General features: G+C 37.3%; 3 protein-coding genes across 5 annotated transcripts; 1 reads left to right on the top strand and 2 right to left on the bottom strand.

Annotated features, from left to right (window-relative positions):
- LOC104765684 (protein TRM32-like) lies at positions 282-2,657 on the bottom strand. The gene is made up of 4 exons (XM_010489441.2): positions 2,440-2,657; positions 2,064-2,211; positions 960-1,985; positions 282-867 (listed from the first exon to the last, which is right to left on the bottom strand). The coding sequence occupies exons 2-4, from the start codon at positions 2,191-2,193 to the stop codon at positions 353-355; spliced, it is 1,671 nt and encodes a 556-aa protein (XP_010487743.1). The 5' UTR covers positions 2,194-2,211; positions 2,440-2,657; the 3' UTR covers positions 282-352.
- LOC104765693 (probable protein phosphatase 2C 4) lies at positions 4,740-7,437 on the top strand. Its single transcript, XM_010489452.1, has 4 exons — positions 4,740-6,402; positions 6,505-6,618; positions 6,699-6,963; positions 7,049-7,437. The coding sequence occupies exons 1-4, from the start codon at positions 4,894-4,896 to the stop codon at positions 7,162-7,164; spliced, it is 2,004 nt and encodes a 667-aa protein (XP_010487754.1). The 5' UTR covers positions 4,740-4,893; the 3' UTR covers positions 7,165-7,437.
- On the bottom strand, positions 9,930-12,025 carry LOC104765701 (dof zinc finger protein DOF1.1-like). 3 transcript variants are annotated; one of them, XM_010489465.2, is made up of 2 exons: positions 11,566-12,025; positions 9,930-11,262 (listed from the first exon to the last, which is right to left on the bottom strand). In XM_010489465.2, exons 1-2 carry the CDS (start codon positions 11,590-11,592, stop codon positions 10,276-10,278), a joined length of 1,014 nt encoding a protein of 337 aa, XP_010487767.1. In that variant the 5' UTR covers positions 11,593-12,025; the 3' UTR covers positions 9,930-10,275. The 3 variants fall into 3 exon arrangements, with proteins under 3 accessions (XP_010487767.1, XP_010487775.1, XP_010487779.1); XM_010489473.2 differs by having other exon boundaries at positions 11,517-11,570; XM_010489477.2 differs by lacking the exon at positions 11,566-12,025 and adding an exon at positions 11,377-11,509.

The raw sequence follows: 12,025 nt of genomic DNA on the forward strand, positions 1-12,025 counted from the left end.
AACAACGGCCCATTTAGTAAAATAAATGGACTGAATTATCCAATTAACTAATTTAACTTCTTCCAAAAAAATACTTTTATTCATCAAAAATTTTGTATCAAGCACATATTTTTATATCTTCAGGGTTTAACATAACAGGCTCGGCCCAATAAAGCAACAACGGCCTATTTAGTGAAAATAAATGGATTGAATGAGCCAATTTAACTAATTTAATTGCTTACAAAAAAATACTTTATTCATCAAAAAATTTGTATCAAACACACATATTATATACATGTATATCCAAAAATAGAAGGCAAAAATCTACCTGAAAATATTCAAATTTGAGATTTTCTATTTGCAAACTTATGTACTAATAGAGACAAAGCAGTTCATCTAGAAGATCATCAAAAATCAAATCTTCAAGCTCAAGAGTAAGCCATTCAGAATCACCTCGTAGATTCATCCACCCATCAGCTTTTGTAAGATCTCTTCCTACAATATCGTCCAATGAACGATCTCTATACTCAGCTCCTAAACCAGAGAGGTTCCACTCGACTCTTCCCCATACCTCATCAAGATAACGTTTGCCATATGGAAATGTTTTAGGGAAGTATATGTATGATTCGTTTTGAGTCTCTACGATTGCCTCGTTAACCAAATCAAAGAGAAGTTCTCTGTTGTTCACTACTGATTCTTCTTGTATCTCGAGTTCGTATACTAGTGATGGATTCAGTGGTTGTTCCTCTGAGTGCCATTTTTCTCCGTTGTTTTTGTTGTCGAGGAAGCCTGAAACTTCTAAAACCTTCTTTACATAACAGAAGTAGGCATCTTTGTCTTCTTCTTCTTCTTCATGGTTGAAAATCTCTACAGAAGTTAGACCTAAACCTGTAGAACAAGCATCCAAAAAGAATTGAGATTTGAATATCTTTCTCTCATCAAACTATGAATATATCTATATAGTTCGTTCAAGAGGGTACCTTGTGAGGGTAAAGTTTCTGTCTTTTGTGCAGTATCTTCCAAAGAATCAGTACAAGGAACAGAATCTGGATCTTGTTGGAGGCTTCTTTGGTTTGGGCTGTCTAAGTGATTTTCTTGGCTTCTCTCTTCTTGCACCACATATTTTTCTTCCTTCTCTGCTCTTACCGGAGATTCTGATAACAACAAAGATTTCTTGGATCCGAAGTTAGTATCTCGGTCTATATATTTCCTAGGTTCCAGGTTGGAAGTAGAATTGTCTCTGGGAAGGTCGGTCAGAAATGAACCAAGAACTTCAAGACTGGACAAGGACGAAATCCGTCTGAAGAATTGCGGTTTATTATCTCTTGAATCACTCTTTCTATCTTCATATGAAAGTTTTAAGCTCTTGGAACGCAATTCACCACCTTCTCTTCTAAAACTATGCTCCAAGAGTTGAGAATATCTCACCACATAATCATCTTTAGCGACATCCGAAACCTTCTTCTTGTTCTTCTTTGTGTGATTTCGGTCTTTAAGTGCGTTTTTGAGCAACTTCTTGATTTCTCTAAATCCGTTTATAACAGTGTGGTTAAACCCATGATCATCATCAGCTGAGGCACGAGAAGGAGAGATTGGTTTGTGTTCTAGAGAAGAAGTGTCTCTTGGAACATTCAAATTCAAAACCGCACTGTTTTGGTTTGGAGAATACCAGTTCTCCTTCTGCTTGTGATCAATTCTAGCAGGACTTGGAGAGCGTGAGACAGGAAACGAGCCTGACTTGGGCAAAACTCTTGGATTAGACTTGATCTGGACTTGATCATTCATTATCTTGACAAAAACATCTTCTTTTCTCAGGATTTCAAGAAAATCAACGTACTCAGTTACTTGTTTCGTAGTCATCATCTTCTTCAGTTTTGCTTCTGATCTCGTTGGCTTATTATCTGCAACAAAATTAACTATCTTCGAATCTTCATCCTTAGAATCAAGAAACGGTTCATGTTCCTCTGTTCCACGTATCAAGGAATGAGTTCTTGGGGTCTTCCAACCTAAGAAAACAGAGTAAACGAATCATTCAACAAAAATTACTTCGAAAAATAGTTAGAAAAATTACAAAACGGGCTTACAAATTGGGCGGTTCTTAGTTCTCCAATGGTGAAAGTCAAGCACATGAAGCATTCCAGCTAACCATCCTGATTTGTGATTGTCTTTGCCATGTTTTGGACTCGAATTCTCGTTTTTCAAATGCTTCCCCATTTCAAACCTAATGATGATCTGCCAATTAAATTAAGTTTTTTTTTAGCAACGAACTGTCTGAAAGACACAATATATTATACTCATTACCCTAAAAAAAAATACAAATTTAGTCAGAAACACAGAGACTTGGTAGCTTTTCTGAAATCGTCAAAATCCAACCAAAATATAATCAAATCATCACTATCGATAATAATCTAAGCAAAAGAGGAATCATATCCGTTAAAAAGTTATACTGTAAAAGCTGACCTGATCAAGAAGAGGAAGAAACAACAGCAGGTAAATTATTTGTTTCTTTACAAACGGAGAAGAACATATATAAGCTGGAAGAAGGGGATGATGATGCAACGGAAGGTGGTCTGGAAGAAAAAAGAATGAAAGAAAGACCTTAAACAAGAAGACCAAGGAATAAAGTGGAGACTTTTCGTTCTCCTATGTGGTTCTACTTTCTTTACCCGCCAACTATGGCCCGGTCTACTTGTAGAAAACTGTCAAAATGTCTGTTTCATGTATGCATAATATAACGCTCACACGCCACGAGAAAATACATGATTTTTGTTTTGTTCTCGTTCAAACACATGTATTTTCCTTTATTAAATTTAATATCTAATATATCTTCATTAATAATTGAATTTAATAAATTATTTTCTCTTCTTTTATTGATAGTAATTATTTATATATATATTTAGTGCACATTTATATTTAATTAAAAAAGCTATTTAAATATTAATAATTTTGTAGAGAAATTAGTTCAGTTTCAGTTTTAGTAGTATTGTTTAGTTTCTACCAAATTTAGAGCTTGGTCTAACACAGTGTATAAACCTTCTTGACAAGCGATTATTTAAATGAAAAGAGCCAAAAGTTCTGATCCAGAAATTTTCATAACAAAAATCTTGCGGTTGATTAACCAATTTATATGTGTTAAAAAGGTTTATAGAACTGCGCTGGTAAAAGTATGAGAGCAACCAAAGTAGGAAGGAGTAGTTGTTAGGCTACTTGTGTTTGTGGCAAATCTGTTGATACCTGTTTTATGGGAAGGTAGGCCATCTTTTTGGCTGCTTAGATTTCCTTTGTTTAGTGTTACAATTCTGTCAAATGATCATAGGATATCTAGTTCGATATAAACAGTAAAATGTAAGCCAGAATTGACCTGAAACTCAAGGTTGACCTGGAAGATTTAAGAAACCCCAATCACGCTTCGTGTTTTACCAAATACTGTTACAAGAATTAAAAGAAGAAATCAAAATAACAAAACAAAAGGGATTTAGATAATCTTGTTTAGCAAGTGGTCGCTATGAACATGTATATAAAAAATAGTTGCTTTTCTATTTGTTAATTTAAGTCTGTTCCTATCGAATTAAAAAAATGTTTAAACAAAACGTAAGTAAGAAAACGAAGTCAAAGACTTTAGTTGGCTTGGCGTGATTAAGAATAGTAATGATTCACAACTGCCCCAACCAAAGTAAATGAGTATTGCCACCAAACTCATAAAAATGAACTAATAAACACATTCATATAATTTTGTTGACGAACAACAAGAAATTAGCAGTAACAAAAGAAATGAAAGAAAAGTCCAAAACTTATAAAAAATACTATGACGTAAGAGAGGGTGAGGGTAGTGGTGGTGGGGGGAAAGGAATTATGAAAGTTGACGAAGAGATTGAAGAAAACGAGGCCGTCAGTGACAACGTGACACGTGGTTGTCTCATAGCCCATCTGATCCTCTCTATGAACACGGGATCCAACGGCGATTGCCGAAACGAAAACAAATGAGAGAATTTTGTGGCACTTTTTTTTTGTTTTATAACTATATACGTTCTTCACATTAGCCCATAAAAGATCGATCATCTACGCAAGTTCCTTAATTGGCCCTTTCCTAGTTTTCCGCAGCTAAGTTTGTAAGCAAGTCTTTTACTTGCAATGGGAGTTTGTCAAAAAAAAAAAAAGTAAAAGTCCACGCTCCATTCTGAGGCCGTGTGCCGTGTACTATTTTTTTCAGCAACGTATAGATTACACCTCTCTAAAAAGGACAAAATAACGTATTGGATATTTCTCACACACGCATAAAGAAGAAGAAGAAGAAGACTCCGTCTTTCAACTCCTCTCGTACGGCGGTCAAGACTCACACCAGAGAAGAGCGCGTGCATGCATGCACACACTAATACGAGAGTGGTCCTTATATAAACCAGCTTTTCCCATTTAAACAGAAACCCCTGACTTAAAAACTCTTTTTAAGTCAACGCCTCCTCTCACTCGTTCCTTATTAGTAGTAGTTGTTGTTATTACAACTCTCTGCGAAATTTTCATTTACTTATTTTCAACGTCACACTTTTTTTCATCTACTATTTATAATTTTCTGTAAAACACCAATCCTTTTTTTTTCCCTTATCAGGGATTTTTTAAAATCAGACAAAAAAAACGAATAATATCTCTTCTATTTTTCTCTTTTCTTATATTCGATATTTAATACAATTGGGTTACTAGAAAAATCATTTTCTCTTTTGCACATAAGTCAACTCTTCTCTCTCTCTCTCTCTCTCTCTATATATCTCTTTAATTACTTCTTCTTTCACCTTCTCTTTGGATTTTTTTCTCCCATTGATGAACAACAACAAATCAATCTCATATTGAATTTTTATCAAATCGTCTATATAATATTGACTTTGAAACTCAAAGATTCCTTTGAAAATAAACGTTTCTTTGATGGGTAACGGAGTAACAAAACTGAGCATGTGTTTCACAGGCGGAGGAGGAGGAAGAGAACGTTACCGGCAAAAAAACATCTCCGTTCTTCTTCCGGTTCCTTTAGACGAAGGTTTAGGTCACTCCTTCTGCTACGTACGACCCGAACCGACTATAATCTCATCTTCAAAGGTCCATTCAGAGGAAGATACAACGACGACCATGTTCCGTACAATCTCCGGCGCTTCCGTTAGCGCCAACACAGCTACTCCTCTCTCAACTTCTCTCTACGATCCGTACGGTCACATAGACCGAGCCGCCGCATTCGAGAGCACGACTTCGTTTTCTTCAATCCCTCTTCAGCCGATCCCTAAAAGCTCCGGTCCGATCGTTTTAGGCTCGGGTCCGATCGAAAGAGGGTTCCTTTCAGGTCCGATCGAGAGAGGGTTCATGTCGGGTCCTCTTGATCGGGTCGGGTTATTCTCAGGTCCGCTTGATAAGCAAAACTCCGATCATAATCATCATCATCAGTTCCAACGTAGCTTCTCTCACGGTTTAGATTTACGGGTCGGGTCAAGAAAACGATCTTTAGTTCGGATCCTCCGTAGAGCGATCTCGAAGACGGTTTCAAGAGGGCAAAACTCGATCGTTGCTCCGATCAAATCCGTTAAAGATTCCGATCATTGGGGACTCAGGTCGGAAAAAAGCCGAAACTTGCAGCAGAACGAGAATCTCACAGTGAACAGTTTGAACTTTAGCAGCGAAGTAAGCTTAGACGACGACGTTTCGCTCGAAAGCCAGAATCTTCAGTGGGCTCAGGGAAAAGCCGGTGAGGATCGAGTACACGTGGTTGTATCGGAGGAGCACGGTTGGCTTTTCGTTGGAATCTACGACGGATTCAACGGTCCAGATGCGCCGGACTATCTCCTCTCTCATCTTTATCCCGTACTCCATCGGGAGCTTAAAGGTTTGTTATGGGATGATGAATCCAAATCTCAGAATCTTGAAAGAACCAACGGAGACGAATCCTGTTCAAATCAGGAAAATAATAACGAATCTTGTGAGCGATGGTGGGGATGTGAGTGGGATCGTGAGGGTCAAGATCTTGACCGTCGGTTAAAGGAACAGATCAACCGGAGACAAAGTGGTGGCTCGGATCGGTTGACGAATCATTCCGAAGTTTTAGAGGCTCTGTCTCAAGCTCTGAGGAAAACAGAGGAAGCGTACTTAGATGCTGCAGATAAGATGCTAGACGAAAACCCTGAACTAGCTTTGATGGGTTCTTGTGTGCTTGTCATGTTGATGAAAGGTGAAGATATTTATGTGATGAATGTTGGTGATAGTAGAGCTGTGCTTGGTCAGAAGTCCGAGCCTGATTACTGGTTAGCTAAGATTAGACAGGATTTGGAAAGGATCAATGAAGAAACCATGATGAATGATTTGGATGGTTGTGAGGGTGATCAATCGTCTTTAGTACCGAATTTATCAGCTTTTCAGCTCACTGTTGATCACAGCACAAATATAGAAGAAGTAAGTTAAAGAACTAAACAATGGTATCCGTTGGTTGTTGTTGCTCAATGCATCCGCAGTTTTGGGGTTTTACTCATTTGTTATATTCTTGTGGTTTCTTAGGAAGTTGAGAGAATCAGAAACGAGCATCCGGATGATGCTACCGCGGTGACGAATGAACGTGTTAAAGGCTCCTTGAAGGTCACTAGAGCGTTCGGTGCTGGTTTCCTAAAGCAGGTATGTATATTACATATGACTTTTGGTCATGCAACATGTGATTTTGATCTAATGACACTTTGGTTATGTTATTTTTGCAGCCTAAATGGAACAATGCGCTTCTTGAGATGTTCCAAATTGATTACGTAGGGAAGTCTCCGTACATTAACTGCTTACCGTCTCTCTACCACCACAGATTAGGGTCCAAGGACCGGTTTCTAATACTATCGTCAGACGGACTCTACCAATACTTCACAAACGAAGAAGCGGTTTCAGAGGTTGAGCTCTTCATCACATTACAACCTGAAGGAGATCCAGCTCAGCATCTTGTGCAAGAGCTTTTGTTTAGAGCTGCTAAGAAAGCTGGTACGGTGTATGTTCTTACATTCTTCTGTTCTGTTCCATAATAGATTTTAGTTTGTCTTAATTGATGTTTTTTAAAAAATTGTAGGTATGGATTTCCATGAATTGCTAGAGATACCACAAGGTGAACGAAGACGGTACCACGATGATGTTTCAATAGTAGTGATCTCTTTAGAAGGAAGAATGTGGAAATCTTGTGTATAAGAAAAAAAAAACAAATCCTTATGAGCATTACACACAAAACAAAATAGTGTGTGTTCATGGAGAAAGAGATCGATCTCTCATCGGCTCTGAATCATGTATAATGTTGATAAACAGAGAATAAAAAAAAAAGTTTTGGCAACTAATTAGGAGTCCTCCTAGTGCGTCATAAATTAGTGGTCAAAGGTTGGTTCTTTGAATGTAAGTTTCTTTCTTCCAACTACTAACTGTATGTGAATAGAGAAGTAAATGAAGGAATTGAAAGAGGTTTGGTAATTGGTAGTATGAGATAATGAGTTACGTAGCAGTAGTGGTTCAAGAAGTTATATTCACTTCCCCTAACATTTAATTCACTTCCTCTCTCTGTTTTTTTTGTTTCACCAAATCTTTTGGCCTCTATTTGTTTTCTTGTACTAGTTTCTTCCATTTCAGGGAACTTGGTTTTTATTAAATTTGGAATTTTATGTTTTATGTAACTTCTTGTCTTTATATTCAACCTTTATGTAACTTCTTGTCTTTATGTAACACTTGCTTTTCACAATGTTGACTTAACTTTTTTTTTTTTTTTGTTACCTTTGTTAGCTGTCTATTTTTAGTTTCTACCCTTTTGGGTTGCCTTTTTTTGACTGTCTAGAGTTTGATTACTTCCACACTATATTTTATACCCTACTGTTTTGTTGTGAAGAAACAGTCCATTTTAGTGGCCTTGAGTCAACATCAACCATCAATCCAACGGCCAAATTATTGTTTGTCTATTGTACATCTTGTATACAAGTAGATCCACAGAGTTAAATGTATGTATAGCAAGATTTTGATAGTAAGGCAATTACTTCAAAAAAACAGAGTGCCAACACTAGTTTGGCCGTTGTTAGGACCAGGTCTGCCTTTGTTGTTTGGTTCACAGCGCAGTAACCGACGTTTGCAAGCTGTCTGGCCAAAAAGATTGGCCACTCTCCATATTTTATGTCCAAATTTGAGTCCAATTCTTCCCCAAGGAAAAGGGTTTTTTTTTGCACTAGTCCACCCAACCCAACAGGCGGCTTTCTTGTGAGCATGTGCAGGATGATAATGCCCAACATATACAATGTCAGATTTGGGAGTTAAAAAGTCCGAACCTACTGAACTCTGGATCAGTATATGGAAAAGTTCTTCCATTGGCCTCTTCGTTATATACCAGCCCATGTTGTAGACATTTGGTAAAGTGATCATGTTTCAGGACAACAGCCAAACAGTGTGACGAGATGCCGATGTTGTAGTTTATTACTTGATGAATTTGCAAAGTGTGCACAATGTTGGGACTTGGGATCAGGGGACAAATAAATAAGTTTGTGAACTGTGAAGCAAGCAGATTCGCATTCATACAACCCAGCTTCAATTATTGGGCTCTATCAAAATGTGATTGTATAAGCCCAATTAGTTTCATATAGTGAATCTGAGATAATCAGGCTGGTTATGTCCTTAATAATTTCTGTAATGATGACAAATTGCAAAATTGACATTTCAGTATTCCGTATCATTTTTTTCTTCTTTTCTATTTTAGCATTTTATTTTACTCATATAAAAAGAAAAAACATGAAGGACTCGTAAGCAAGAAAATAAGTTTTTGTAAAGAAAAAGTAACAGTCAAAAAAGTATTTCAAATGATTTTAACCCTACCGTTAAAAGGTGGAAAGTTAGGGGTAAGGACAAAAGTAATTCAAATCTCTGTCTGCATTGTTTTCCGTGTCAATCTTTTTCTTCAACGTTTTCTTCATTATATTCTCTCCCACCTTTTCCTAACGTATTTTACATATGATGTGGTATCATTGGAAAATTATTGTTTTTATTGCAAATTACCAAAAACAACTAAAGTTACATTTTCTTCCAAATAAATTTGTTAAACAGCACACATAATCAATCAGACGACAAAGTTTTCATATTAGGCTCTACGTACTAACTAAGTCACAACCAACTGATTCTCGTCTTACAGTAAATCGATGATCTGCATTCTGCAGTATAACCAAAGTAGCTAGTGCAATAAAAAAGGGTGGTTTTAGGCTTTTAGCTTTGATTATACTGTGTAGTATATATGTATATATATAAACGTTGNTCTTGATCGGGTCGGGTTATTCTCAGGTCCGCTTGATAAGCAAAACTCCGATCATAATCATCATCATCAGTTCCAACGTAGCTTCTCTCACGGTTTAGATTTACGGGTCGGGTCAAGAAAACGATCTTTAGTTCGGATCCTCCGTAGAGCGATCTCGAAGACGGTTTCAAGAGGGCAAAACTCGNCTAGTATACTTTTTGCTTAAACAGTTCTAAGAAAAGAATGTACGTAAGTGTATACATGCAGAAAGTTTGAATTAATAATATCTACGTGTAGACATAAACATGTTTGTATATATAACTAGGGAATATATATATTAAGGATCATGCATTCACACAAACATACTGACACACAGATTCGTAAGATGACTGTAAAGGAAAAAGAAGCTCCTAAAAATATGTGAAAATTGTACTTTGGGAGTTTTAAAAGGTAGCATCGATCCAGAGCTGAGACACGGGATCATATATTCATATATGTTCAAGTTCCCCTTAGTCAGTGACAACCCTTTTACTTTATGAATTATCCATAGCTTTTATATATCATATGAACAATTAATAAACGATGAATCATTAGTACGTAATGTTCACCACTCGGTTTGGTAACGTAAACATACGAGCCATAGTCAAACTTGAAACGGAAAATAATAAAGTATAACTAGAAGTTTAATTAAAACAAGCTGTAATATATGATATATGTTCGATAAAATTCAGATTAAAGAGTATACAAATTAATTGGACTGTTACAGACACGTATTGAGAAATAGCAACTTCGAATTCAGATCAACCATGAAATCACGCAATACAAACAGATTATATGACGCACCTGATTATATAACTGAAGTATCGATTTTATGTTGTAAAAACCACAAACTATAGTTAAGATACCTTTTAGTACGCTAGTACTTCTCCATGATCATCGTCCCGAACACATACTCTCTGCATGCATTTAATCCTGACCGTTCGTAGTCATCTAAGTCAATCTCCACGTCGTAACATACATTAATGATCCGAAAAAAACACAAAATCTCACAAGAGTTCATTAGAAGGACCCGAGAAGTCCGAACCGGTCCAAAAGTACTGATTTGTTTGATTCCCCGGAGACGTCAAACCGGAGGCCGGTCTAGATAAGTTAGCCAAATTTGGCTGTTCTTCCATCTTCACCGGAGATGTCTGGTAAACCCTAGAATCAACCATAGAAGTAGTGGAACAAGATATCCCGACATTGTTTCCCATATTACCCTCGTTCGGGAAAGGGTATAACCCTGTTGCTGGATCGAAGAGGGTGAAGTGACTCAGCGGTCCAACAGACGTCATTAGGTTGTTTTCGTTGTTGTTGTTGTCATGAATGTTTCCAGTAATCTGAGCTGACGTATTTCGTCCATTTCCGACATGAAGAAACCCTAGATCGTTCATCAAACTCGAACCGATCTGGTGAGCTTGGTTGTTGCCATTAGTAGCTGCTAAGTTCAAACCAATACCTCCGAGTTGAGTGAGATTGTAAAGTGTTGGTGAAAACGGGAACTGATGATTAGTCCTTAGCTGTCCTGAGCTTGGACTTGGAGCGTTGACCGTGGAAGACTGTTTGGACGACGAAGAAGAAGATTTTGAATTGCCATTTTTGCCCTTCTTGTTATTCTTCCGGCAGCCTCCACCGACAGGGACGTTCCTCAGGGCGCCGCCTTGTGTCCAGTAGCGACGGCAACCTTTGCAGAAGTGACGAGGCTGAGTGAGGTTATAGTTGTTGTAGTAACAGAACTTAGTGTTGCTGGAGTCACATCGAGGACACTTTAGGGGTCCGTCAGGCGGAGGTATTTTGGCCTGTCTCGCTCTCTCCGCCATCGATCCACCCATCCTCGCCGGAAGACCAGCAGAGGCAGCGACGACATGGTGGTGGTTAGGGTTAGGGTTTGCTTGGAGAGGTGGAAGTTGGTGAGAGAATAGTCCGTGGCCACTAACTATACTTCCATTTTCGTGAAGCTGGTGCTGATGATGCTGATGATTCGAATTCGTAGGCTGAAACCAAAAAAAAAAAAAAGAAAAAAAAAAGTAATCAAAATAAAAGAAAGAACCAAGAAACCTCAATTCAATTACGGGTGATATAATTCGTATTTAAAAAGGAAAAAATACCATATATATATATAGATGTTGGAATTTTAAAGAAAGCGTATTAGAAAAGAAGACGAGAATAGGAATATCTTTTGGAAATGAATCAAAATTATTACAAAACGAATCAAAACAACAACGAAGAATTTTAAGAGAGAAATTACAAAAAGAGGAGAGGACATTTAGTAATGGAAGATCAAAGAAGAAGTGAACCTGTGACCAATTAGATGAGAAAGCCATTGTTCTTCTACCCTTTATTATCTCTTTCTTCTACCTTCTTTAATAAAGTTTGATGGATCTTTAAGGGGAAAGAACTCCAAGGAAAAAATTGGTGGGGGAATCAAAAAAAAAAGAAACAAACAAAGGCAAAACGAAAGAGAGGAAGCAAGACGACCAAAGAGAAACGCTAAGAGAGCACAAAATCAGAAAGGAAAGTGAGAAGAGAGAAGGAGAACAAAGACAAATGAATTAAAGGCAAGAAAATGCATTTTTTTAATGAGAAAAAAAAAAAGAAAAGGAGTTTGATTTCGGTTCTTTTTATGCTTTCTATATATTTCTATAATTCCACTCTCATATCCTCATGTGTATACGCGTCTCTATACTTCATTTGTGTGTTATTTTTTATTTCTGATTCCCATTTTTAGGGTTTGAGTGGGGACGTTTTCCTTCGCCT

This window comes from Camelina sativa, chromosome 3 (assembly GCF_000633955.1).
Source record: "Camelina sativa cultivar DH55 chromosome 3, Cs, whole genome shotgun sequence".
In the NCBI taxonomy this organism is placed as follows: Eukaryota; Viridiplantae; Streptophyta; class Magnoliopsida; order Brassicales; family Brassicaceae; genus Camelina; species Camelina sativa.

Coding starts and splice junctions, on each gene's coding strand:
- LOC104765684 (XM_010489441.2), bottom strand. CDS start 2,193: ATGGGGAAGCATTTGAAAAACGAGAATTCGAGTCCAAAACATGGCAAA. Junction 1,986..2,063: donor AACTAAGAACCGCCCAATTT/GTAAGCCCGTTT, acceptor CTGTTTTCTTAG/GTTGGAAGACCCCAAGAACT. Junction 868..959: donor AGAAACTTTACCCTCACAAG/GTACCCTCTTGA, acceptor CTTGTTCTACAG/GTTTAGGTCTAACTTCTGTA.
- LOC104765693 (XM_010489452.1), top strand. CDS start 4,894: ATGGGTAACGGAGTAACAAAACTGAGCATGTGTTTCACAGGCGGAGGA. Junction 6,403..6,504: donor ACAGCACAAATATAGAAGAA/GTAAGTTAAAGA, acceptor GTGGTTTCTTAG/GAAGTTGAGAGAATCAGAAA. Junction 6,964..7,048: donor TAGAGCTGCTAAGAAAGCTG/GTACGGTGTATG, acceptor AAAAAATTGTAG/GTATGGATTTCCATGAATTG.
- LOC104765701 (XM_010489465.2), bottom strand. CDS start 11,592: ATGGCTTTCTCATCTAATTGGTCACAG. Junction 11,263..11,565: donor TCTCATCTAATTGGTCACAG/GTTCACTTCTTC, acceptor TTTTGGTTTCAG/CCTACGAATTCGAATCATCA.